Genomic DNA, 25,695 nt, shown 5'->3' with positions numbered 1-25,695 from the left:
ACACATCTTATGATGTCAGTCTCTGAAAAAACATCCTTCACATGTGCTTTTAGAACAGACAGAAGGGAGAACTTGCATCATATGGATATCTCTTCAGCACGCAGTCTTAGCTTTAGTTATTTTTAAATCTGTTAAAAAGTAACTTTCACCACAGGACCCATTTTATTGCACTCATTCTGGCATGAATAAGCATGAGTAGAATGTACACAAAGAAGTCAGCTCAGGTTCAATGGTTTATTCTTCTGTTTGCTTGATAATAAACTGGATTGTCTGTCTCTTTGATATGATGGAAATTTTATTCAGATTGGCCTCAACAGTGTTACTGTAATCTGATTTATACATCGTGTGTACATTTAAGGAACTAACTTGTTTTGCAAATATTCCACAAAAATTAATGCAACTATAAATGGATGAAAAGTGCAATGTGCTATGTTAAAATTAATAAATATTAAAATACTATGGAAAATTGCTTTGGTATAAGAGGAATAAAAATAATCAACATCAGGGTCACCTTCATCAGGCCACTTCACACCACACTGTAATCAGTTATTTTCTTATAGCAGCACCTCTTTGTGTTTTATTCCTCATTTAAAATCCAGCTGAGCTATTGGTCGGATTAATAACGGATTTATTAGGCTGCATGTAAACATTGCTGAACTTTCTCATAGCCCATTGAGATGGTATACATGCTTCTCCTTTTCCAGAATTTCATTGAATTCCATGGTGTTCCTCTCTTTTTAGTTCTCATATTTTGTTTGTATTTGTGTGCAGATGTCAAAAAGGACTGGTCAGACCATGCACTGTGGTGGGAGAAGAAGAAGACGTGGCTGCTGAAGACGCACTGGACCCTGGATAAGTACGGCATCCAGGCTGATGCCAGGCTGCTCTTCACACCCCAGCACAAGCTGTTGCGCCTGCAGCTGCCCAACATGAAGCACATGAAGGTCAAAGTTAACTTCTCAGACCGTGTCTTCAAGGCTGTGTCGGACATCTGCAAAACCTTCAGTAAGTGAAGCTTATTGTGGGTTTTTTTGGGGTTTTTTTGATGTATATACAGAGATGGAAACCGTTATGTGGAATCTTTGTGTCCAGCATACCCATTTTTTTTCTAATTAACTATCCCTTCTTTTTTAGAATCATGTTCTTTTTTTCAGGCTGTCATGGACCTCTGGTGTTGCATTAGCTTTGAAGGGTTGGCCTACGTTAGTAGATATGGCCTTGAACAGCTGTGTAACGCTGCTCCAAGTTCTGTTTCACAAAGAATGTCTGCTTGTCAATGCAACGGGCTATTGGTCTATTTTACGCTGTCCGTATTTAGCCCATTTGGCCATGACTAGCGGTCAGAGGTTAAATGTAGTCTCAATCAATATCCATCTGTGTCAGTGCTCTGGATCTGCCGAGCTTGGGATAGAAGGTCAAATACTAATTCTGGTTGATTGGTGACTTCCAGCTGCCTCGCACTACACTGGCTGTGTCCTCTAGTTGGTATAATAGTTTCTTATTCAGGATATATATTTGTTGGGGTATAAAACTATTAGTGTAATGCTTTACATTAAGGTTTCCTTAATGAACATTATTTACTGCTGTTATCAGTGCTTATTATTAAATGTTAAAAGTACACCTGCATTGACTAATGGTTATTCAATCCATGACTAAATATAAGTCCAGAAATTAACATAAATTAAATTACATTGTGTTAAAAGTTCATGACCTCAAGAAACATCACTGAACGTGCAGTCTAGGATGTATCTTCTCATCAGATAACTAACTGAACTCTGGACTTAAGGTGTAAATATTCACTTCCTCACTCATTCATTTTCAGTAACTGCTTTATCCTGGACAGAGTCAGAAGACGAAGCCTTTATTTGTCATATATATATATATATATATATATATATATATATATATATATATATATATATATATATATAAATATATATATAATACACACCTTCTGATTAGTAACCCAGAGCCTTAACCGTTGAGCCACCGCTGCCCTTAGTGACGGTGGATCTGGAGCCTATCCCGGGAGCACTGGGCATAAAGCAGGAATACACACTGGCTGGGACACCGGTCCACCTTGGGGCAGGTGTAAATATGAACAACTGTCTCTATTTAATAACATGTTACTTCAAACAAGGTTCTTTATATTACTAGTTATGGGTTGAATATTACTCATTATTGATCTTTTTTTTTTATCTTTATACTGATTATAAAGTTTATTTTGTTTATTATTTAAAAAAAAGTAGTGAATGCAAGTCTAAGTGACTATTACTTATGGTTTATCAATACTGGTTTGCTCATGTCAGTTAATGCATTCAGTAATGTCAGTTAAGGGAATGTTGATCTAAAGCATTAACACTATTTGCATTGATATTATGTGCTGTATTTATTTTGTTGGTGCAGAGTAGTGTTAAGATATTATTTTTATCTTTAATTTACTCATTCATGCAACCATCAAGATAGCATGGAGATAATATTGGGCTATCTTTGTACTTTTCCAAGTTTGGCATGCCTCTGTCTCTGCCATAACAAATCTTATTTTAGCCTCAGCGTTATTCAGGACAAATTGCTCTTGGCTGACTTTACACATGACTGAGTGACATACTGTAACTTACAATGGCTGGCGAGGTTGTACATCTATGCTCTTCAGATGTAAGTGTTTTATGCTGTTGCCTTGAGTCTTTTTCAGGAACACGTGCGAGGTGGCAGCAATTTCACCATTCTTTTTTTAAATTCTGTGCAGTATAGACTGAAAGTTGTGCTCCTAAAGCTTTGTATTCCTAAATGTAAGCCGTTTGACTCAGTTTGACAGTTTCCTGTTCTTGTGCCTTTTGCTTGCTGTGTTGCCCAGATTTACAAATGGGATGGGGACAGGAAGTTTATAGCCTCCAACTGGCTGCAGCTCCAGACAGACAGAGTGCTGGATTCTTCTTGCAGCTGTGCATTAGTCAGTCACCATTCAGTCTTGGGTTCTCATATGCTCCTCTGGCTCCCTATACCCCCACATCTAGTGATGGATTTTCCCAATGTCTAGTCCTTTAATCAGTTGGTCATGCAGTAGCAGATTCCCAGAGTTCACTCCCCTGCTGGACCATTTGAGAGTGAGTTGCAGTTCTGAAACTTATCCAAACTTCATTTGATTGTACGTGCCACAACTCTACCATGTCCTCAGCACAGATGTTTTTAAATGTCCATCTCAAATGATCACCCTTCAGGGGCTCTGGGACAGTTACTGTAACCTGGGCTGATTTGAACCATTTAATTGTGGGTCTGCATTGGGGCAAGTGTAGCTAAAAATGTCTCATTACTGAATCAGCCACATTTACAGCTGTCAGAAGTCCTCTCTTAGCAAATTATCAGGCCCCCAAATGGTCCAAGAATTTGGCCTATCGTTGGATCGTGAGCTGAAATCCCGACGATGCCACAACCATCAGCAGTTATGACTCCAATAGAGCATAATTCAGTCTTCTCTCTGGGTGGGAAGGATGGCATTCTTCTCTCTCTCATCAATCAGTATCAAGTGCACTAGTGTCTATACAAAAATGAAAGAACAGTGTCATTTTAAAGGGTTCAGTATAACTAGGAGTCAGCATGTTTATCAAAGTAAAATCATTTAAGCAGCCTCTAGAAACCTGGTGTCATGTCATGTGAGTATATCTGGGATGGAAGAAAACAAAATTGAAAAATGAACCAAACATGAAATTAGATTTTGATTCTGAATTGTTTGACGAAGGTCCAAGTATTGTAAATTTATGGTCTTATTAGCAGAAGAGACCTACCTAGATGAAATGTAGCTGCATGCCATGTTTGATTCAGTGCTAATGTCATTAGTGTTATTTGTTTGTTTGTTTGTTTCTTTGTAGTTGTGGAGGCTTGACTATAAGGCACTTTGGCTACATTTTGAGGTATACTGTCACTGCTTCTTACAGCTATTTTTTTGTGTGAGAGGACACTGCAGATTGAGGGCACAGCCTCCGCCAATGACTTGTGCATGACTTGGTAGAGCTGGGAGCCACACACACACACCACAACAGAGCAACTCTTATTCCCCTGTTGCAAAGTTATATTCGCTTGCAGGATGTTTGTCCCTAATGTTGGTCATGCTGGTTCACTTACTGGCTCCAGCAGGTCCTGCTGTCTAGTGGCTGTTACTGTACCTATTTAAATCACGCTGTTTTTAAGAAAAGCTAGGATTTTTATCCATCTGATCTCTGTTAGCAGTACACAGTCAGATCTGTTGGGCCTTCCACCGACTCGTAGCTTTGCAATCATATCTTCAGTATAGTGTTTGTTTCAGTCAGTAATTTCAAAGGTGAGCTGCAGTTCAGGCCAGAGTTCTCTTAAAACTAAATTATCCACCCAACCCAGATCCGCGATATTCAAAACAGCCAATAAATGGCAACTAGCAATATGATAATTTATGATCAATATAAATGAGTCTTGGATTAGTTGTGGAAACCACATTGACTCCTATGAAGATTATTTTGTAACTCTCTCTGGCACATTTACAGTGATATTATTTTAAACAAAATTTTGAAAACCGATAAACTCAAATTATTTTAAAAGGTATTGTTGGCATAAATGAGCAGCTTCCTAAATGATAATTAAGTGGAGAGTGGAGAGAATTGGATCAGTGTCTTTGACTGGGATTTATTACTCCATTGGGAATCCCAGCACAGTAATACCCTGAGGTAGGTGACATGTTGTCCAATCAAAACTAGTCTCATCCTCAAATGCTACATCTAGGGTTCATTGAGCAACTGATATCTTTTGTACACTTAGTTGGCCATGAGCTTCAAAAAGCTCTCCACACATTCATGGTTATTCACCAGTTTCCAACAGGAAAACAAACCAAACTTTGAATATCGTGACACGATGAGCTTTTTGGAGCAAGAATTTTGGAGCACTACTGTTGGTGCTGAGCAAATGTGATCAGCCATTTACAGCTTCTTCCAATAAAAGCAGGTGGTTGGTGGCCACGTTTAGTGACAATGCACCAGACTCTCTATTGAAAAATGAGTCTTGAGATGGAATAGATTGTCTGTTTTCTATATTCTTTAATTTAGTGATATGCCTGGCTTTGGAGTTGTTGCGTATCCTCAGTCTGTTAACAGGTGCTCTGGGCTGTGATTTTATGCAGACTATATTACACTCTGCATTCTTGTCATTACTGTTGCTGTCTTTTCTCCCTTTCATGTGATAGATGAAAAGAATATCTTTGTCTGTGAATTATTTATCCCCTCTTACGGCCTTCCAGAAGAGTATGGAGAAAACTACACCCATCAAACTGGCTGCTGCTCAAACAGGTGCTTCTGCTTTGTATGCAACAGAGTAGCTAGCTAGTTATTTTGGGTTATTTTACTGTGTATCATACTTGTGCAATATCACTACTAGTTTTTAAATTTCCAAGACTCAAAATATGAGTATCAACTCATAGCTTTTACATGTGCTTTAATATCAAGACCCCAGCTTTAGCTATGACCAAACCTCTTACTCCCTTCTTCAGTCAGCCTGCCTGTCAAAGCTTTGCCTGCTCACATGGCTGTATAAGGCCAGAGTGAGTACAGCATGCGAGAGAATACTACCATCTGGTAGTTCTTAAAACCTCTGGAATGCTTTTGCTTTAGTAACACAAACTAAACAAGCATTTCGCGCCAAGCCAAGAAGTCTCTCCTCCCCCCTGACACACACTCGTTCCCCTCCCTGGATGTCTGGCTGTGGAAAAGTGAGGGGGAGTTCAGGACGTCTTGCAGCAGTGCTTTTAATGCAAACTAATAAAGAGCAAAAATTCTTAGAAGAGGACAGTGGGTACCAGTCAATAAAACTATACTTCAAATACTACAAATATTTTTAGACAATCCCTTAGCTGGACCATTCAGACAGTAGATATATATTTTTTAAAAATATCTATGTTCTGCCCAACTTGAAAAGCATTCTTGTATGTCAGAAAACACACTAATATCTCCTTTCAGCTCAGTCAGTAGGAGAGAAGGAGAGGATCAGATGTGCTGTAGCCATCACACGGCCTGAGGAATTCTCTTCTTCTATTCTGCCTTTCTGATCCTTCAGAAAGCTTAAAGACTTCTAAGAATCATACCCAGCAAACTATAATGGAGAACAGACTGTGCAACTGTGTCATATGAGCAGTGATTTCTGATTTGTGTTTGTGGAGATTGTCTTGTGATCAGTAATGGAGCCAGAGTATCCTAATAGGGTGGGTCCTGCATAATTTTCATGTGGCCCAAATGTGCAGATTTCTGAGGAAACAGGGTAACAGATGGCCCATTGAATTGTTTTCTTGCAGAAAGTGAATTAACAAGTGTATTTAAAAAAAAAAAACACGCCAATGTATAAAGGCAATAGTTTTATGGGCTGTTCCTTTTGTACAGTATGTAGCTGATTAGTGAACAAAGGTTGAAGTTGCCTGGTCGTGGGATTCAAATCAAAGCCATATACAGGTCTGGAAAAAATGAGGGTAGGTCTTGCTCAGTAATATTTAGCGCTGTGTTCTTAGCTTGTGTTCTCCGGCAGCACGGGTGGACAAATAATAAATTTATTAGCTGGCCCACAGAGCAAGTGAAAGCTCTAATCTGTTGCTGCAGCCTTTAATTTTGTTATCCAGAAACCTATTGGACTAGGGTACAAATGGCTAACGTAATGTAATAAAGTATGGCCAGCTAGTTAGCTAGTTAAGTGCATTTATTCAGACACCAGCAAGTATATAAATTCCCAGGGAGGGGTCAACTTGGCCAAAGTCATTATCCTTTAATGAGAAAGTGTCTGAGGTAGCACATTGTGTTTGCACCCTCGACAAAAGGTCAGCAATTCATTAGAAAACATTTGGCTATGAGCTATGGTGTTTTCTCATCACATTGCACATAAAATAAATTAATCCAGTCTGACTAGCGTCTATATTTTGTCTTGACATGCTTAACTGCCAGGTGATGTATTGTGCTAGCAGGAGAGTTACATGAGACTTTATGCTGGACTTTATTTTGTTTTTCTGATTCTGAAAATGGTGTATTTCATCCATGAATGCAAATTAATCCTACTAGTAAAAGTGGATTTGTGTAGTGCACTGCAATTCAGAGCGAGTAATGTGCACTAGTATTACATCACTGAGGTGCGTTGTGCCGCTAAGTGCATTTTGTCTGAATGTACACTATATACCAAATAAAAACTTTTTTATTTGCTACCACGTCAATAAAGAGTAGGGCTTTTTCTTTCTCTGGTTGTTGGACATGAGAAGCAAGAAACGCTGGTGACCATTAGCCTACTCGTCTGCTTAGTAACTATGAATAAAAAAACGAATGGCCTCTGCTTATTCCTGGTGTCTGAGTTGGCGATTTGTCCACTCCAGAGCAGAATTCTGAAAGTGCTAATATTCTTTTAAGAAGTATTTTTAGTCTTCCCATTTTTTGTGCACAGTAGTTTGTGATTGAGCTGGCAAAAATGTCTTTTAAAACTTTTTTTCCCCCTCACAGTAAGCTTTATTGTGATTCTGCACTTCTCTGAGTGCTATCATTACACACAAATTATACACCTGCTGTATGTTAAGGAAAAATGAAGGTTCAGTGTGTTGTGGAGTGAGATTCTAATAATTCCTTTTGTCTTGCAGATATCCGCCATCCTGAGGAACTGTCTCTGCTGCGCAAGCCCCGTGACCCCAAAAAGAAGAAGAAAAAGCTGGAGGAGCATGAAGAAGAGCCTCTGGAGCTGGAAGGCCCTCTGCTTACTCCAGGATCAGGTACATCTGCCTGAGTGTGCTCTCTCTCTCTCTCTCAAGTCATACAGGTAGCAGGTTTCCACAGAGGTAACTGTATGCATAGCAATTCATCACAGTATAGAAGCCTTGTGTGCTAATCCATAGCATATTAGCATACAACACCTCAGTCTCTAGCTACTCTGTTAGGTAGAGTATGCTTTCAAAGGAAAGATTATTTCCTTTATTTAAGTCTTTAACGTCATCAGTCAGAAGACTTTTTTCTGTTCCACTGAGCAGGTGAACTTTGCACTGCTGAAAGATGCATGTGTTCAAGAAATCTTGTACAGTGTTGGTGGTGATATTTTAGAAACTGGAATTATAATAGTGTCCCTTTTTCTCCTCTCATTTTTTGTGATGGGTAAAAAGGCTGGATAACCTCCACCATCTCCCGGCAAACCCTTTTCGTATCCTGACTAGTCCTGTAGAACTCAATGCTACTCTTAAACAGGCTCAAACACACCTCTTAATTTAAATATTGTGCAGCTGTAACTGGATGTTGTTGGATGGTGAAACTGGAATTAAATCTGTTCTCATTGAGCTTGGAAATTGTTTCAACCATATGAAACTATTAATAGTTTGCTGCTGTTGATTATGATGATGATGATTATTATTTCATAATCATAGGATATTCTTCAGCACTGTTATGGTTGTACTTTGCATAAAGCCTATTTCTTGTGCATTTTGTATTTGTACTATGTGTTTGGATGATTTATGGCAATGTAACTGTCATTCTTCATGTTTAAGATTTAGTCATAGTATTAACTCCCACTCATTGTTATTCTCAGAACTTTTGTAACACATATTTACTCCCAGCTTTTAACTAAGAAAGTTTTTGCTCTTAGACTTTGAAGATTATTTTAATGGTAATTCTCAGGAGCTTTATACATTCTGGTCCAGGTCAGCAGTCTCACAGGCTGCATTTATGGTCTGGACAAACTAGATTTGTTTTGGCTCAGTGCTATAATATATAATATATTACATATAGGGAAAGATGATTTTAGAGTGTGTGGTTAAGCTGCAGTGAAACAAAAGAGATATTATTTTCAGAGTGTGCTGGAATAAGAACATGTGGGCATGGAACAAGTATTTGATTTGCAATCATAATGCATGGTCTTTGGCTGTTGTGACCAAATGCTTTAGATTCCGCACATACTTGGTCACGCTGCCATTTTGAAACAGACTGGGCAGCCATCAAGCAACACCCCACAGCGATGAAGTAAACCCACTTTAAGAGGCACCGTGGCAAGGCCACTATCTCTAGACAGAGTTGTTGCCAAGAATCCATGAATGGAGCTCATTGTCCCACCCATGCTCCACCCAGGGCCCCAGAGCAGCCATCACCCACACAGATACAGCCTGCAGGCCTAGGACACGAAGCAGAGGGGTCGCAGAGGCCCAGTGTGCAGGGTTACTGTTTCTGAGCTCAGGCCTTCACTGTCAATCCTGCCCTTGTTCCTTCATTATTAGCATTTAACCCAAGGCTGACCCTTATTAGAATAGAGCAGGGGTCCTGCATGGTGTGTATAAGAGATCTCCATGTTTCACTCTACAAAAGCTCTTTTTGAGAACTGAGTGGATGTAATTCCAGCTTTTCATGCACATGCTGCTGAGGGCTATTGCTCCACAACAGGAAACGAGTTCACTACTGTTTACTACCCATTGGGAAGGGCTTGAGCAGATAAGAATAACTGCGATGCAATGAAGCTGGAGTGGGCTCTCTTCACCTATCAGGAGGAAAATTTGCTTACACTCTCTTTCTAATACACTGATGTCCTAGAGGTGTCGAGGTGCAAATTGTGGGTTTTTCTAATAGATTGGGTGCTGAAAGGGTAACCTCTGCAAAATTAAATGCAATGTATGTAATTCTGCAATGGTTTACTTAGCTTGGTTGGACGGAGGAATCTGGGAGGGGAGCACTACCCCAGTGCTGCGTGTGTTGGTAAAAATGACGAAGCTTAACCAAAGACTTATCTGACTGAGGTACTCCTCAAACTGAATCATTAACCATAGAGGGTGACTAGCACTGGGTAAAATATATTCATTCCACATCCTCTCCCTGTCTGGTGACCCAGTCGTGGCCAAAATGAGTCACATTCTGACATTTGAGACTGGTTTCCATCAGTGGGCTGTTCTTTTCCTCCATGTTCTTTAACTTTTTCCTTTCCTCCTGTCTGTTAATCTCTTTATTCTGTCCAATCTTTTTTTTATTTCCTTTCTTCTGCTTTTCTTCATCCCTCTCCTCTAGCCTCTGAGGTAATATACATCGGACCTGTGAAAGGTAAGACTGTTTCTCTGTGCCTCTCTGCACTGCTTCTTCCACATCTCCCCCACCAAAGCACTCGAGCCTATGCCTGCCAACTAGCGAGCAGAGGAGGTCCCAGCTTGGTTCTGTAGGATCTCAGATGATAGAGAAATTGCTAATGTCCATGAAAAAAATTGCAGTTCTCACAGTCCTTTTTGTTTTGCTTCTCCTCTTTCCCCCTAAACCCCTAATATAAGAGAGTTCATTTCCCTAACTGACATAAACTGTGAGGTCAGGATAAGGAGCGAATGTGAAGAAATCAGGGGAGGTCCAGAATTAGCTTGCATCTTTAGTCATTTCACTTTTTTGTGTTTCCAGGTCAGGATCTCTAACACAGTATTTACTAACTTGAACATAAAAAGCTCTAGAAAAAGTTTTGGTATACAGAAGAGGATCAGGGCCCCGATATACTGAGTATATCTATTCATTTGCAAACAAATCCCATCCTCGTCTCTGTCTCAGTGTGTGTGGTGAGGATTTAGAATGTAAACATTCTTAGAGCCAGGCTGCGTTGACTATCTCCAAACTGTAAACTGGCTAAAATAAACATACTGACCTGCTACTCTCTCCAGCAGAGCTGCTGTCCTTATCAGCTATCTCTGCGAGTTTAACATTCCTTCAGGGAGCGGAAAACCCTTGTGTGACCTCCTTCTGAGTTTATGAGAACCTCCACAAGCTCTCCCCAAAGGCCTGTGGATGCACTGCTCGTTTGGATCTCCCTCTTTTCTCATGACCTCTCCCCCCCTTCCACAAGCCATTTCCTGCCCTGGTGGATCACTGTGGCTTCACACTGTTATGCTGGCGGCTTGGCGTGCCTGCCTCTCAGTAAAGGGCTACGATGTGCCTGCTTGTTAAAGCAGTAAAGAGCAAAAAGTTAAAAGTGGGCTGCAAATTTGTAGTTTCTAATGATATTCATAGCAAATGAAAGGATTCACATGGGAATGTAATGGGTGGCCCTGACCGCATTTACATGCATGTAATTTTTGGAAGGTTGACTCATTTTGGTTATGGTCATTTTCCAGGTATATGAGATGTAACACCCCATGATGTTTTAGGAATAAATTCGGGGATTAAATGAAAATTTTTGCAGTATTAAATGTCAGTTGCAAAGTCATGCCAATTTTCAAAGAATAGGCCAAGAATATTCAACAATTAGTCTTTTCTATTTTTCATTCATCTGAATAATCACATTATGTATCATAAGAGGAATTCCTTTGCTTTTCATATTTCCTCTAATAAATAGAACCAGAGTATGCTTCCCTGGATAAAGTGTGAGCAGTTTTTTAGTGCTAGTTCTCACAAAGAATGTAATATATTTGTGTGTGTAAATGTGGTCAACTATTTTTTCAGTCATGCATATGGTTTTTATATCCAGAAGGAGGAGGGTCACAAAACTGCAAATTGGCCATTCATGTTTTGTTCAATTTTTTAGATTTCTGAACTCTTATTGATTGATGTGGTTGAGGAAAATTATGACTGAAACCTCAGGAAATGGAGAACATTTGTTGTAAAGTTGTAATTATATACTAGAAATGTATCAATGTATGTAAGGTTTGGAATAATGATTTTGCAACTTCACAACCCATTAGCACAATTGATCTTTAGCATTTTCCTCCCACTCTGTTGTAAGCCATGCTGGCTGTCACAGCCTGAGCTCCAGAACCCCTCATGCTTCTGGTTGTGCTGTTTGCTGTGTTTTGCACCCCATGTGTTGAAGAGTGTGTATTAATGTGCATCAGCATGTTGCCTTATTGCTTAAGGTTGCCATGCATTTAACGTGGTCACATCAGTGATTGTGTGTGAACCGTGTTTCACTAGTTTTTGCTTATTTTTTTAGAAAATATATTTTGTCTTAATCTTGCATTGTATTATGTTGTTTTGTGTTCTACCACATAAGGGAATTAATTTAAGTTTCCCAAATAGTCTTGGGCTATAAAATTCATCATTTATGGAGTTTCTATATTGGTAAAGATCTTTAGTCCTGGACAAAGCTTAAAGTACATAATTATCTATATTATATAGCATATACCAAGAGCTAAAAAGACTTTTGAAACTGAAAGCAGAATTCTTTATTTCAGGGAGTATCTATTCGAGTCCTGGCCTCTACAGCAAGACAATGACTCCCACCTATGACTCTCGAGATGGCAGCCCACTTTCCCCCACATCAGCCTGGTTTGGAGACAGTCCATTGTCTGAGGGCAATCCCAGCATCCTCGCTGTGAGTCAGCCTATCTCTTCACCTGACATACTGGTTAAGCTCTACAAACCGCCCTCCCTCCTCGATAAGGCCAAAATAAATCAGGGGTAAGTCCAGAAACATGGTTCTATTGATTGGGGATTTTTAATTTGTAATGGATTGAGTTGTAATTTAGCTATCTTGTGTGTATGTTCTGAAGGTGGCTGGACTCCTCCAGGTCTCTAATGGAGCAGGACGTGAAAGAGAATGATGTTCTTCTTTTGCGGTTCAAATATCATAGCTTTTTTGATCTCAACCCCAAGGTTAGAGTCTGTTATTTAATCTTATAGTGCAGTACAATATAGTATAGTACTGTACAGTACAGTATTGCCCAGTATAATATAAGCCTGCTAGCTGATTCTTTGCTCTGTTGAATGTGTGGATTATTAAGTGTATTCTGTTAATAATGATGCAATCAGTAGAGGAAAACTGTAAGTGTTTTTTTAGACAATGTTGACGTAGTCCACTGTGCTGAATTCTTAGCAGTCAGGTAGTTGTTGCAGCTGGCACAGTGGGTGTGAGATGGAGGAAGTGGCTTTCAGACATGTCCTGTTTGCTCAGCTGGGATGAACAAGCTGTGCTGTCTCTTACACCCCACAGTATGATGCCATCCGGGTTAACCAGCTATATGAGCAGGCCAAATGGGCCATCCTGCTGGAGGAAATCGAGTGTACTGAGGAAGAGATGATGATGTTTGCGGCTCTCCAGGTAAATAAGAGTGAAAGCTTGTGCGTGCGTGTGTGTGTGTGAGGATTCCAAAGGGTGGGAGGCCATATTAGGCAGTGGGATTGCTTACTAAGCCAGTGATGAGAGAGTGCATACAGTGTTTATGTTGAGATCCCTGCTCTCCTGCACTGTTAATGGATTGACTAGGCTGTGTGCCTGTAGTTGGCTAGGGTTAACTGCCGTCCATCGAAGTGTGCTACAGCTTTTCTTTTCTCTTTGCTGTATCATGATGTTTAGGCTTAGCTTTTCAAATCTTTTTTGTGGTTAGAGTTTATATACAGTACATCTCACAAGATCAAAGGTTAAGAACTTGAACAGGTTTGACTTGTTTTTACATCTGGATGTGAACATACAATTTGCAATTCTGCACAAAGAAATAATTAAATTACTCTCTGCTCAAAGTGTCAGTTTGCGTATTTGTTTAGGTCTGTATATATTTGCATATCAGCATTTCAGCTGTGATCGGTTGAACCAGAGAAGAAGTTGTAAAATGCTCGTTTAGCTTGCAAATGAATGCGAAAGCTTTTAAGCTGCACTGAGCCTGTACGCCCAGGCAGTTTGGCCCAGGATGTAACAACGAGTCTTAAGGAGGAATTTAAGGTTCTAGGTGTGATGTGAGCCCCAGTGCCCCCTTTGGAAGCCTGCTTGGCCTTGGGGGGCACTGCTATTTCAGACCATCGTTAAAGCTGGGTGACAAGACCTGAGGACGCCAAACTGTCTTCACCCCATGCGTATATATAGCGTGTCTGCCCGCTGAATGGGTTGTAGGACCACCCAGCCTAACATTCATCCATCTCCAGTGGCCGTGCTTAAGAGGTGTTAGTTTTTCAGTTTGGGATTTATTGAGGTGTATCCGGGGTCTAGTGTTTCCTGCCCTGCAGATGCTGGCTGTGGCGAGTTTAAATTAGTCCAGACTGCCTCTATGTCAGAGCTGCGTTTGATTGGCTGGATGGCTGGTTAATGTTGGGATTGGGTTTCATGCTGGCTGGAGAAGATCTCTGAGTAGTTTCATTGTGAGCTTCTAACTGCCTTCATCTTGAATTATCAGTGTGTCTGAGTGTAGTGGGATCTACTCATCTCAAGGTCTTTAATTGAACAGAGATAGCCTAGTTGAGTCTAAAAATACACCTGTCCTCTCTGACCATCTGCTTATTTGCATGCAAGTGTGAGTGAGGGCAGCTGTTTGATGGTACAAATACCATTTGTCAGCAAGTCGTATTTAGGGACAAGTCTCCATTGTCATTTTCCACATAGCCTTATGACTCAAAACATTTGGGTACTCGCGCACAGTAATCAGTAAAATGGGGGCAATGTTTAAAATAATTACTATGGGATATTAGATTATGAGGCTGGATACTATTCTTGGCATTTGATAAAGAATATATTGATTTTCCATTCCGTACTGTTGAACACACTCTAATTTTGAATTACTCATTTTGTTTTCAGTATCACATCAACAAGCTGTCCATCATGTCTTCAGACAATCACATGAACAACAGCGAGAAGGAGGTGGATGAAGTGGATGCTGCACTGTCAGACCTGGAGATCACCCTGGAAGGAGGAAAGACCTCTAACACACTGGTAGTCTCTCTCTCTCTCTCTCTCTCTCTCTCTCTCTCTCACACACAGACACACAGACACACACACACACACACACACACACACACACAAGCACACACACACACACAAGCACACACACACACACACACACACACACACACACACACATACCTGACATCTCCACTGCAGTGTTCTGCCTTTCAATTTGAATACAAGTTTTTTATGACGAATGATTTGAATGAACTCTTCAACTAAGGCTACAGATGTGTCTCTGTTCCATCTTCATTCCCAGGGTGACATTACATCCATCCCTGAACTGGCTGATTATGTGAAAGTCTTTAAGTGAGTTAAACACAGCACAGCTTCTTTGTGTTAACTACTGTATGTTTTTTTTTTTTTGTAGGAGCTTGAGAGTTGTATACAAATATTATATTTAACATTGAAGTCTTTCAGAGGCAGAAGATTTGTTTTAAATAGGCTTGGGAACTGATGTAAGGCATAAATTCTCACAGAACCATTTTAGGATCAAAGGACAAAACAAGCAAACAAAGAAAATATATACAAAAATATAACCAAATAAAAACAAAAAAGCCAATTTTTTGCATTTTATGTCTTATTTTATGAAATCAGTATTGTTTATATTTATGCATACTGTCAAATACATGTAATTTTTAGTCATGTTTGCTTCCAACTCTTCATACATTGTTTCTGATATTTGCTTCCCTTCTCAGACCAAAGAAACTGACACTGAAAGGACCCAAGCAGTACTGGTGCACATTCAAGGACATCACAATCTCCTGCTACAAGAGTCGTGAGGAGGCCCATGGCATACCTACCTACCAAATGAACCTTAGAGGTGAGGACCACTTTGCGTTTAGTTTTCTAGAATTAATCCTTGACATACTAGAAGCTGAATTTGTACACTCCTGTTTTTTTGGGGTTTTTTTTAAACAGGCTGTGAGGTTACACCAGATGTAAATATTTCTGGTCAGAAATTCAACATCAAGTTGTTAATCCCAGTAGCGGATGGCATGAATGAGATCTGGCTGCGATGTGACACTGTGAGCAAATATCCACACATCCCATTAACAGCTGAATGAACATGCAGTAACACTAACTTTGAATCATACATCTCACACTGTTATGAATTTGCTGAAGTTGACTTTTTTTTTTATTCGCTCATGTTTAGGAAAAGCAGTATGCACAGTGGATGGCTGCCTGTCGTCTGGCCTCCAAAGGGAAGACAATGGCAGATAGCTCCTATAACCTGGAGGTCCAGAACATTTTGTCCTTCTTAAAGATGCAGCACATGAACCCAGATCCCCAGATTATTGAACCAATCACCACAGATATCAACCCAGAATGTCTCGTCTCACCACGATATCTGAAGAAGTACAAGAACAAGCAGGTAACTGAAGATCATGTAGCTGCCCAGAAAAACAGTCTAAGAAATGCACATTAGTTTCCCACTGAGCAACAGGAGGTTACAGCTCTCAGGTACAAATAATTAAGAATAATGAACTTCATTGGAAGTTGGAACTGGTGAAACTGATGATTACACACCTAAACCTTCTAATCTACTTTTGTGTTTTTGGTAATCTAGCTCATGTGTGTTGGGGAAATGGATTTGGAACCTACACAGTAACACAGACCGTAATATATAGAAAAAATAGAGAAATAGAGATAAAGAATGAGTGTAACAGGGTGAAAGGGCCTGAAAAGAGGAGTTGGGTTCTGCTATGCTTTCCAGTGTACAGGGTGTGAGTCCTCCCAAATGGCCTCCTGGTATCAGACTGTCCTCCAGAGGAATGCGTGTATCTACTCCACTTATCTACATCTCACCTCTTCCCTCAGTGCCGACCGCAGTGCTGTGAAACCCTGATCAATCCACGCCAGCTCACACCCATGAAAATTAGCAGTTTCTTTTTCCTTTTGTTGTGCTGCTAAATCAAGACTAGTACATGCCTAATAAAACGATAGGAAGTGAGTCAACAACTGCTTCTCATGAATGTGATAAATGTGGTAGTTATTGTTCCTCTTCATTTGTTGCCTGGCACTGTGGAAGATTTGGAAAGTTTGGGCAGAGTGAGTACAAGTGTTTTCTCTACTGTCCATGACACTGACTGGTGGTGAGATGAGATGACAACCTGCACTGAAAGAGGCAGTAATCCGGGTGAGGCCTTACAAATGTGATGTAGATGTAAAACCTAAACCTAGGTCATCATTCAACAACAGTCAGTCAGATGTGCTGCACTGCCTTGTGTGAAGCCATGTTAAAGTGCCCCAGAAATCAACTTTTATTTTTTTTATTTATTTATTTTTTTTACACAAATGTGACAGTATATAGAAAAAGAAATAGTTAATTTGTAATTCTTCACTTCTGGGAAAATTATTATATTTTTTTGATGATGTATTCCTGTACTAATCTTATTTTTGTCCAGTTAAATGCTCTGAAGAAACTATATGCCCTGTCCTTGGGGGTGGGACGTAGCAGCAAACATGGTTCATCAGTGCTTTTTTGGCTGTGCACTTTGCCGCACAGTGTTCATTTGCAAGAGGGTGGAATTTGTGCAAGTTCACAGTCATGTGACAGGCACTTTTTCAGAGGAGTGTTTCAGTGAATTGGAGCTGTTCAATGCCAGAATGTCTTGCTACCTCAGACTAATCAAGAACACAATTTTCTCATTTTACATAGTCAGAGCTTTTGTCAGTGTCAATAAATAATACACTATATGGCCAAAATTGTGTGGACACCTGACTGTCACACCCATATGTAGGCCTTTTCCTAAACTGTTGCCATAGAGGTGCAAGCACATAATTGTACAGAATGTCTTTGTATGCTGTAGCATTACAATTTCCCTTCACTGGAACTAAGGGGCCCAAACCTGTTCCAGCATGACAATGCTCCTGTACACACCATGAAGACATGGTTTGCCAAGCTTGGAGTGGAAGAACAAAGCCCTGACCTCAAGCCCAATAAACACCTTTGGGATAAACTGGAATGCCGACTGCACCCTAGGCCTTCTCGCCTGTCATCAGTGCCAGATCTCACTAATATATCAATAACGCTATTTGATGATGTATAAATCAGACAAGCGCTTAGATTTGCTGTCACTCTTCAAATCAAAACATGGTTCTCCTAACATTTCATGGGTTTAAACACTCTTTGTTAGTATTCCGTAACAAACTGTGTCCAGGTGGCACTGCCATGTGAACAGTTACTCCCTGTTCTCAGAACTGTTTTACCCTGCAGTGGAAAAGAGGCTTTCTGCCCATGTGGAGTATGTAGCACATGTCTGATTAGTGTAAAGATGGGTATTTGTGTACACGTTTTAAGCAAAACCATATAGCACTCTCTGCACCAGTAGAAGTGAACTGGAGAAAAATACAATTCAAGGGAATAAAAATTTAAGATGGTTTTGCACTGAATTGTATAGTGGAGCCTCATGCGTGGTACATGTGTAAGTGATTAAACTGTAGCATAGCACATGTTGGTATGTTTTGGCTGATAGTATGGGACTGCTGGAATGTGCCCAGTGTGTAAGTGATTAGATGGTGGGAGTGGGTATTTGAATGAGGAGGTGTAGCTGCTTTAAATGATGAGTCAGTTGTGTGCAGGGTATGGGAATGAGCCAGATGTAGTGTGGTGTGTACTCTGAGTGGCCAGCTTCTCTGCAGCCTGCTGAGAAGGCTGTAAATTAGCAGCACAGGAAATGGCAGGAAATGCCTTATTAAAAGGGAGGATGTGCATCATTGCAGTTTGATACAAGTGTGGAAACTTCACAACCCAGCATCAGAGCTTAGCAAACTTTGAATGGAACAACGTTTAGTGCTCAGTGTTATTGTTTAAAGCATATCCGCAATGTTTTTTTTTTTTTTTTTTTTTTTTCTTTTTTTTTTCTTTTTTTTTTTTCCCTCCCCCCCACTCCACTCAAACAGGAAGATGGTTAGAGCACGTAGATGGGAGCGAGTGAGGCCTGCTGAGTGTGTGTAGTGTTAGTGAGGGGCAGTGGTTCTGGCTGAAGTCCAGAGATTGCAGTGTTTGGAGGGGTAGTGGCTTGTAATATGACCAACCCTCCCCAGCTGCTCTCCACCCTGTCGTCACTACATCAAAGCTCTAAGTCATCTGATCCCCTGAGTCTGTGTTTGGAATTGAGGGGGGTGGGGACGGACAAAACAGGCGGGAAAGCAGCAGGAAATGAGAGCCGCCTGTGCACGTAGCACAAACACGACCAGCGCTCTCAGTTGTGCAGAAGATGCTGGATTTTGTGGGGGGTTTTTTTGTCTACTCCAACCTTTTCTTCACCAACAATCCAGGCATTTCCTCACATTTAACATAGAGGGTGAAATGCTTTAATTAGCAGAACTTTAAGCACTGTGATGCCAGACCGTTTGCTTTTATTTATGTTGTGATTGACAGGTGTTATCTAACAAAATACATATCATTCAAATGCATAAGGAAGAGCAGTTTGAGTTGGTTTGAATTTAATTCGGGGGGTAGCACCCTCTTGTGGAAATGTGCGGTATCTATCAGTAATAATCCATTTTTGTCCTTTCATGAATGAGATAAGGGTAATTTATATGTATATACTGTAGGAGTGTGTGGATGTGTAAGTATATGGCAGTGTATATTGCCATGTTAGCTACTGTCTGTAGTAAATTTTGTCTGTAGGTGTTCCAGACCATGTAATCCATGTTTTATTTTGATCTAAGGTTTACTAAATACAATTGATCTGTATTATCAGTTGATTCTCAACTAAGTCTTTCAGCAGGTAAAAATTGAAACTTTGCAGGGTTTTCTGAATGTCTTTTCATTGCTGTGTATGTTCTCAATATGCTGTGCGCTGCTTGTTACGCACCTCCCTTTTTTCTCATGTATTCAGCTGGAGACTTCTGCATGAGCTTCGCCTGCCATGTGCTAATCGTTTGTTTTGCATTTTTTGAGACGCTGACTGATAAAGGCTAATCTGTTTTGTTTTAAACTTGTCTGCTTGTTTGCTCCTTTCTCACTTGCTTTATTTATTTACTTTTTTACATTTTTATCTTTTTCCCTTCTTTTGCTCTTCTCCTGCCCCTGACCCTTCTCAGCCAGGCAATATCAGGGACCTGGTAAGTCAGTTGCTTGCAGTGATGTCTTTCTTAACTCTGTTATTCTTGTTAGATATCCATTTTCTATCCAATTTGGTGGTTAAGTAGTGAACTTGTGTGGTTTAAAGTAGGGCCCGACTGAAAATTGATATTAATTGTGTGTGTTGATGCACGGTACCTATGGATCTAATACAGCTGTGACCTCACACATTAGTGTAATACAGCTGTGACCTCACACATTAGTGGCTAAATAACTAAACCCTTGACAAACATACAAACAACATTAATTTATTACTCTCTGTAGGTAAAAGCAAGTCAGGGAAAATTGCAAGTAGGATTAGATTACTTGTTGATAATTTGTCGCATAATCACAGTGTGTTCACTTATGACTGTTAATTTATGAGTGATGTAAGATATCCAAATTAAAATGAAGAAAAGGAGTTTGAAAAATGTCCACAGATCACATTTGTAGGGTTTAAATATTCTATTGACGTCTAGTGACAAATCCCTCAGAAGTTAAGTTAATTAAAAGTTCATAATTTATGGATGCTGGTGCATAAAAATTTTAAATGGCTGAGCTGTGTTTAAATGCAAAAATGAAACTATTCATACACCCAAATTTGGATTTAGGAGCTGTTCTTTTTCTTCATGTTTGCCAGCAGTGTGGGCACAATATCGTAATTTTTTATTATATGAAACTGTTTACATCAGTATCATGTAAATATCTGTCTTGAAGTAATTTACCTAACTGCAAATGAACAATTTGCCCATAAAGTTTAAGAATCTCATTACATGAACTGAACATCGTCTTACAATATGCTTGGATGATGTTCACATAATATCTGTTAATATCTGCCAATTTTATCTGTGTGCTAATATTTTGTTTGGGCCCTAGTTTAAATTTACCTAGGTTGCTCGATCTGCTATATTATCTTCTTGGATTTCTTCTCTTTTTCATACTAACGCATGTGAACATGTTTGGAGACTAAATGGTGGTGGTGTCAGTGCTGTAAGTTGAAAATCTGAAATGGAAAAGAATGGTACTTCGAAGCAGGCAGGTTTGTTTTCCTGCAGTGACTGGTTAGTCATGGGTCTGAAGCAGCACTTTACTGTGGTTAGGAGTGACTGAACCCCACCACTGAGCTCTCTCACAGGGGAGGAGAGCCTCTCTGCCTCATCACACATCACCCCTCACTCTCTGCTGCACTCACTTCCTGTTTGGTGACAGTTTGTTAATAGCATGAAGATTCGTGACATCATCTTTTCCTTTGTGTGTGTGTGTGTGTGTGTGTGTGTGTGTGTGTGTGTGTTGGGGGGCGTGGGGGGTGGGGAGGGGTGTGTTGTACTGGGGAGGGGTGTGTTGTACTGGGGAGGGTGAGACTAGATGAATCTCAGTGGTGAAAATGTTTTGTGCATTTGTTTTCAGATCTCTGCTCGTATCCTAGAGGCCCATCAGAATGTGGCCCAGATGAGTCTCATCGAGGCCAAGATGCGCTTCATTCAGGCCTGGCAGTCGCTGCCAGAGTTTGGGATCACTCACTTCTTGGCCAAGTGAGTGTGTTGTGCATAGTCTTATTAATCATTTTTATAAGTCTCCAAACTCCTTGATTCCTGCAAATGTTTGTGAGTCACAGGCACACCCGTTTTACTACTCATTAGTTTCCATTCTACTTAAAATGTAGTTTTTTGTTTTTTTTTTTGTAATATAATAAATAAAAGAATAACAAGCTGGACTCAAAACATATACAGTTAGCTTCTATGTTGTGTGTACTATGTTGGTGTGAGTCTTATTTTTCATTTGTCTTTCTAAGGTTCCAAGGCAGTAAGAGAGAGGAGTTGATTGGCATCACATACAACAGATTGATCCGCATAGACGCCAGCACCAGAGACGCCATTAAGACCTGGCGCTTCAGTAACATGAAACAGTGGAACGTCAACTGGGAGATCAAGATGGTAAGGTGTTTTTCTTAACCGAAACGGGTTTCATAGGATCCTACAACTCATTTCTATCCACAGTTCATTTTATATTGTAAACAAAATACAACATAATCACTTAAAATGGAAATCTAAGGGCAATTGTGTTTCAAATGAGTGAAATCAAAAATAAGCCATAATGCTATAACAGAGGCCTTAGAATGAGAAGAACATGAGTAAAGATTGTAGCAAAGCTGTTTTCAGGCAAATATCTGTGTATATATGCAGCTGCCTAGGGCACCACCTAGAGGGTGGTGCCAATTTAAGTATTAGATGTCAAACTAGACATGCTACTGAGCATGTCTAGTTTGACATCAAAATATACCAAAGTTAACCACCTCCGTGGCTTCCACAGAACTGACCATTGATGATGCAAGCTCTGGTTTAGCTCTGTTTTGATGCACATATTCCTAAAACCTTCTTAAAGCAGGAATTATACAGCTTCATACAGAGCTTAATGTATGAATACAGGTGACTGAACCAAAGCCATATCATGGAACCATTCTACATAAATCACTGCGTGTTACATGTGCAGCAGATAGGGGTTAGGAGAAAAAAATGCCAGAACATTCCTTTATGTAGCTCTTTTCCATGCCAGTCATATTCTCAGAACTAGTCCTTGGTATTTTCTGCTCTAGGTTACAGTGGAGTTTGCTGATGAGCCCAGTCTGTCGTTCACCTGCGCCGAGGTGGACTGTAAGGTGGTGCACGAGTTCATTGGTGGCTACATTTTCCTATCCACGAGGGCCAAGGACCAGAATGAGTCTCTTGATGAGGAAATGTTCTACAAGCTCACCAGTGGCTGGGTCTGAGAGGGAGAACCTCTGAGCCCAGCAAAACGGGGTGGGGTGGGGTGGCATGGGTTGCCTGGGATTTTTGTTCATTTACTCTTTTTCTTGTGTTTTCATTTTTTAACCATGCCATATGTCTGGCCACAGTGATTGTTTGAAAGCAGCCATCATTTTATTTTTATTTTGTTCCTGCCTTATTGCTTACAAACACCTTTGTAACACTAATGAGCTGACTTTGAGGAACGATGAGAATGTTCTCCCTCCGCCCAAGGCTTCGCCTTCTGCTGAGAAATGTTTGTTTTCTGAAGCGAGCAGCTACTTTCACGGAGATGGCTGCTTCTTGTTCCTTTCCCAGAGTGCTTGGTGTGTGTAGTCACTGCGGTGTTGGATGGTTGTCTCCACTTCTGCACCATGCATACTAAAGGGGCTAGTGTGACATCCATGACCTTTCACCTTGCATGCTAATACTCAAGCTTGTCTCAAATGTCACTGCTCGTGTTACAATCAGATTGTTTTGAGAAGTTGAGTTTTGTGGTTGTCTTGGTGCTCATTTGCGTTTATTCTAATGCAGTCCCTATGCTGCTTCACTTATTTTGTATGTCATAACTTCCATTTGTATTCCATTCATTGTCTCTATGTTGTTAACACTACCTTTGGCAATAGCAGCCATTTTTATGAAGGAAATATCCAGCACTCAAGTGTTGCTCTACCTGAGCTAGGTCAGAGAGTCTTTCTGGATCAGTGCTGACCAGAATACTCAACACTACAAGCAATTTTGCAACTAAGAAGATGCTTTTGTTTTAGTGTGATCCCTTGACAAGATAGCAAGCACTTCTACATTGAAGGAAAGGTCCCCACATCAATAAGCTGTAGTTTACTTTTTTGTCTGATGTCCTGAGTCAGCATGAGATAATGTATTGATCTTCAGCACTATAACCATTAGTGAATGGCCTTTTTGTTTTTTTTTTCCTCCACTAAACACAGCGGTTTTCGGGTTTATTCTCGCAACACGCAGTTTGCAATGCACATAAACAGGATGTTGAAGGCCACATGATGAAGGAATGATTCCAGGGATCTTAAACTGCTAGCTACAGAATCTCTAAAATAATTACATATCTTGAAGAAAATGGTAATGAAAAGCAGACCTGTGAGCAGTTTAGGGCCTGTGTGTCGAGTGAGCACAGCCTCTACCCTCCTATTGAGTATGAAGTCAGTGAGGATGACCTCAGTTGTGCTCTGGAGCCTGCTGGCTCTTGGCTACAAGAAGCACCATGATGTGTTCGTTTTCATATTTTTCTGTACAGCCTTCTCTTCTGTCATTCACATCTTATCCTAAACCATATAGTATTATTCAAAGCCGTTATATTGTTATGCACCAGCAATAGGTCACTGTGTTTTAAAGGCAGTACATGCAATGTTCATCTTTTCTTTTCCATGAATATGAAGGAATGCTAAATGAAGTATTAGTTTTTTGTAACTAATGTAAAAACAATTTTATAGAATTGTACAGGTATTGTTGTTTTGTTGCTGCTTTTTTCTGTCATTTTTTGGAAATGCAATTTTTTTTTCCAGAAGAGAAGGAAAAAAGCCATCTTTGAGCATTGCTTGGTATGATGTGTACCTGCCTATGTTAAGGTCTTATTGAGTTTTTAAGAGTAAAAAATATATATAAGTATATATAATGTGATGAAGCATGTCTCAAGCTCCAGGTTTAGCTGCTGCACATTTCAACACTCTCACATTGAAGGGCTTGTTTCATTTTCTGTTACTTTTATCTAGCCTTAAATTAAACACAGTATGTAAATGTTATTTTCTCTTTGATGCATTGGAGTATTTGACGAAGTTATTTTGTTCTGTGATTTTATTTGTTAGCACACAGGAATGAATCATCTTTTAGCAGCGACATTTTCTCTGTGTCATTTATAGTCAGTTTCTAGTAAAATGTTAGAACCTGTTTTAATAGTCCTATATGAATGCTAATTTTAAGAGATATAAGAGTTTGATTATGAAGGAGAATCATCACCCCCTGGAGTTTGAGACAAATTGTCAATAAATTGAAGTACAATAAAAGCTACTTTAGCATATCTTTTCCCTTCTTTGTATTGTTTATTTTTTTATTTTGTTTGCCTCAGATTCTGAACAGCAGTGCATGGCCTGCTGGGTTTAGACTGTAAAAATGCATTTATTATAAAAAAAAAAAAAGGATTTTTATTTAAAGCCAATGAGAATAACTTTACTGTATGTTTATGATAATGATCAGCAGTCACATGCTTTCACCAGCAGAGGTCGCTGTCTGTACTGCAATCGTATCACTTTCATTACTGTGTACGTGCTAAGAGAGAGAGAAGCTCATCTCTAACTCTGCAGTGAGATCACTAGAATGTGCTGTCCCTGTATCTGCTTGTCTCTCCTGCAGAGCAGAGAGGAACTGTGCTGGATATGGAACATGTTTATGGCCACCTGGCACACACACACTCACATCTTAGATTCAGTGCCATGGTACCTGATGAGTGAGTAGGTCTTGTGTGCTTCTCGATTCTGACCAGTTGGGACTTTTGTGTCTTTTGTTAATGTATGGACACAATTGTTTTCTATTATGTATCACATATAAAGATGGTTTACTTGCAAGGCCTTGTCTTAATCCCATAAACCTTTCCAATTGTTTTAACATTGTTAGTAATACCCTGAATCCATGAACCCACACATGCTTGCAGCTCTAGTCTGTGCTGTGTAGGAGGGCTATTTGAATAATTGGTAGGAAGGCTGTTAGTACATGTGTATTCACATCTTCATAAGCTGGATGCATATTCATCTATGTTGTAGATGGAAAATGTCTGTTTGTAGCCTTTAATTAGGGTATGTAGCAGAGTGGAACTTCCATCACCAACTTACTGATGGGCCAAAGATTGGAGGAGTCAGTCCAGCACCTGTGCTGTCAATAATGTGGAAAACCCCAGGTCTGTGTAGAACCCCAGGCTCTAGAGAAAAAAAAAAAGTGTGGACCACCAGAATCCAATCAATAAAGACAAAGAGAGATCACTGTTTGTCCATCATGTTTGCTGGCAAAAACTTCTTGCACTAGCATTTATCTGTTGTAGCATAGGCACATGTGTGTGTACATGGGTTTTATAAAGGGTGGGGATAATCCCTGTAAGTAAAAGGACTGTAAGTAACAATGGGATCCTTAGTAACTCAAATCAATACATCAATTAGCCATCAAAGATATACTCACTGATTCTGGGTGAATTTA

At 39.9% G+C, this 25,695-nt stretch overlaps 1 protein-coding gene across 4 annotated transcripts in view; it reads left to right on the top strand.

The window, feature by feature from the left end:
* The window catches only part of fermt2 (FERM domain containing kindlin 2), a 38,516-nt gene extending 13,987 nt beyond the window's left edge, over positions 1 to 24,529 (top strand). Inside the window, exons 3-17 of one of the 4 annotated variants that reach the window (XM_026933854.3) lie at positions 772 to 1,005; positions 7,622 to 7,750; positions 10,014 to 10,046; positions 12,149 to 12,374; positions 12,467 to 12,569; positions 12,907 to 13,014; positions 14,479 to 14,613; positions 14,885 to 14,934; positions 15,324 to 15,448; positions 15,547 to 15,653; positions 15,782 to 16,000; positions 19,681 to 19,701; positions 21,107 to 21,231; positions 21,492 to 21,633; positions 22,293 to 24,529. In XM_026933854.3, coding sequence (XP_026789655.1) covers positions 772 to 1,005; positions 7,622 to 7,750; positions 10,014 to 10,046; positions 12,149 to 12,374; positions 12,467 to 12,569; positions 12,907 to 13,014; positions 14,479 to 14,613; positions 14,885 to 14,934; positions 15,324 to 15,448; positions 15,547 to 15,653; positions 15,782 to 16,000; positions 19,681 to 19,701; positions 21,107 to 21,231; positions 21,492 to 21,633; positions 22,293 to 22,466 — 1,931 coding nt within the window. In that variant the 3' untranslated portion in view covers positions 22,467 to 24,529. The remainder of the gene's footprint in view (positions 1 to 771; positions 1,006 to 7,621; positions 7,751 to 10,013; positions 10,047 to 12,148; positions 12,375 to 12,466; positions 12,570 to 12,906; positions 13,015 to 14,478; positions 14,614 to 14,884; positions 14,935 to 15,323; positions 15,449 to 15,546; positions 15,654 to 15,781; positions 16,001 to 19,680; positions 19,702 to 21,106; positions 21,232 to 21,491; positions 21,634 to 22,292) is intronic. The other 3 variants (XM_026933855.3, XM_026933856.3, XM_026933857.3) reach the window with 3 other exon arrangements.
* The last annotated feature ends 1,166 nt before the right edge of the window (positions 24,530 to 25,695 follow it).

This window comes from Pangasianodon hypophthalmus, chromosome 10 (genome assembly GCF_027358585.1).
Source record: "Pangasianodon hypophthalmus isolate fPanHyp1 chromosome 10, fPanHyp1.pri, whole genome shotgun sequence".
NCBI lineage: Eukaryota > Metazoa > Chordata > Actinopteri > Siluriformes > Pangasiidae > Pangasianodon > Pangasianodon hypophthalmus.
This window is presented reverse-complemented; position numbering and strand designations above follow the sequence as displayed.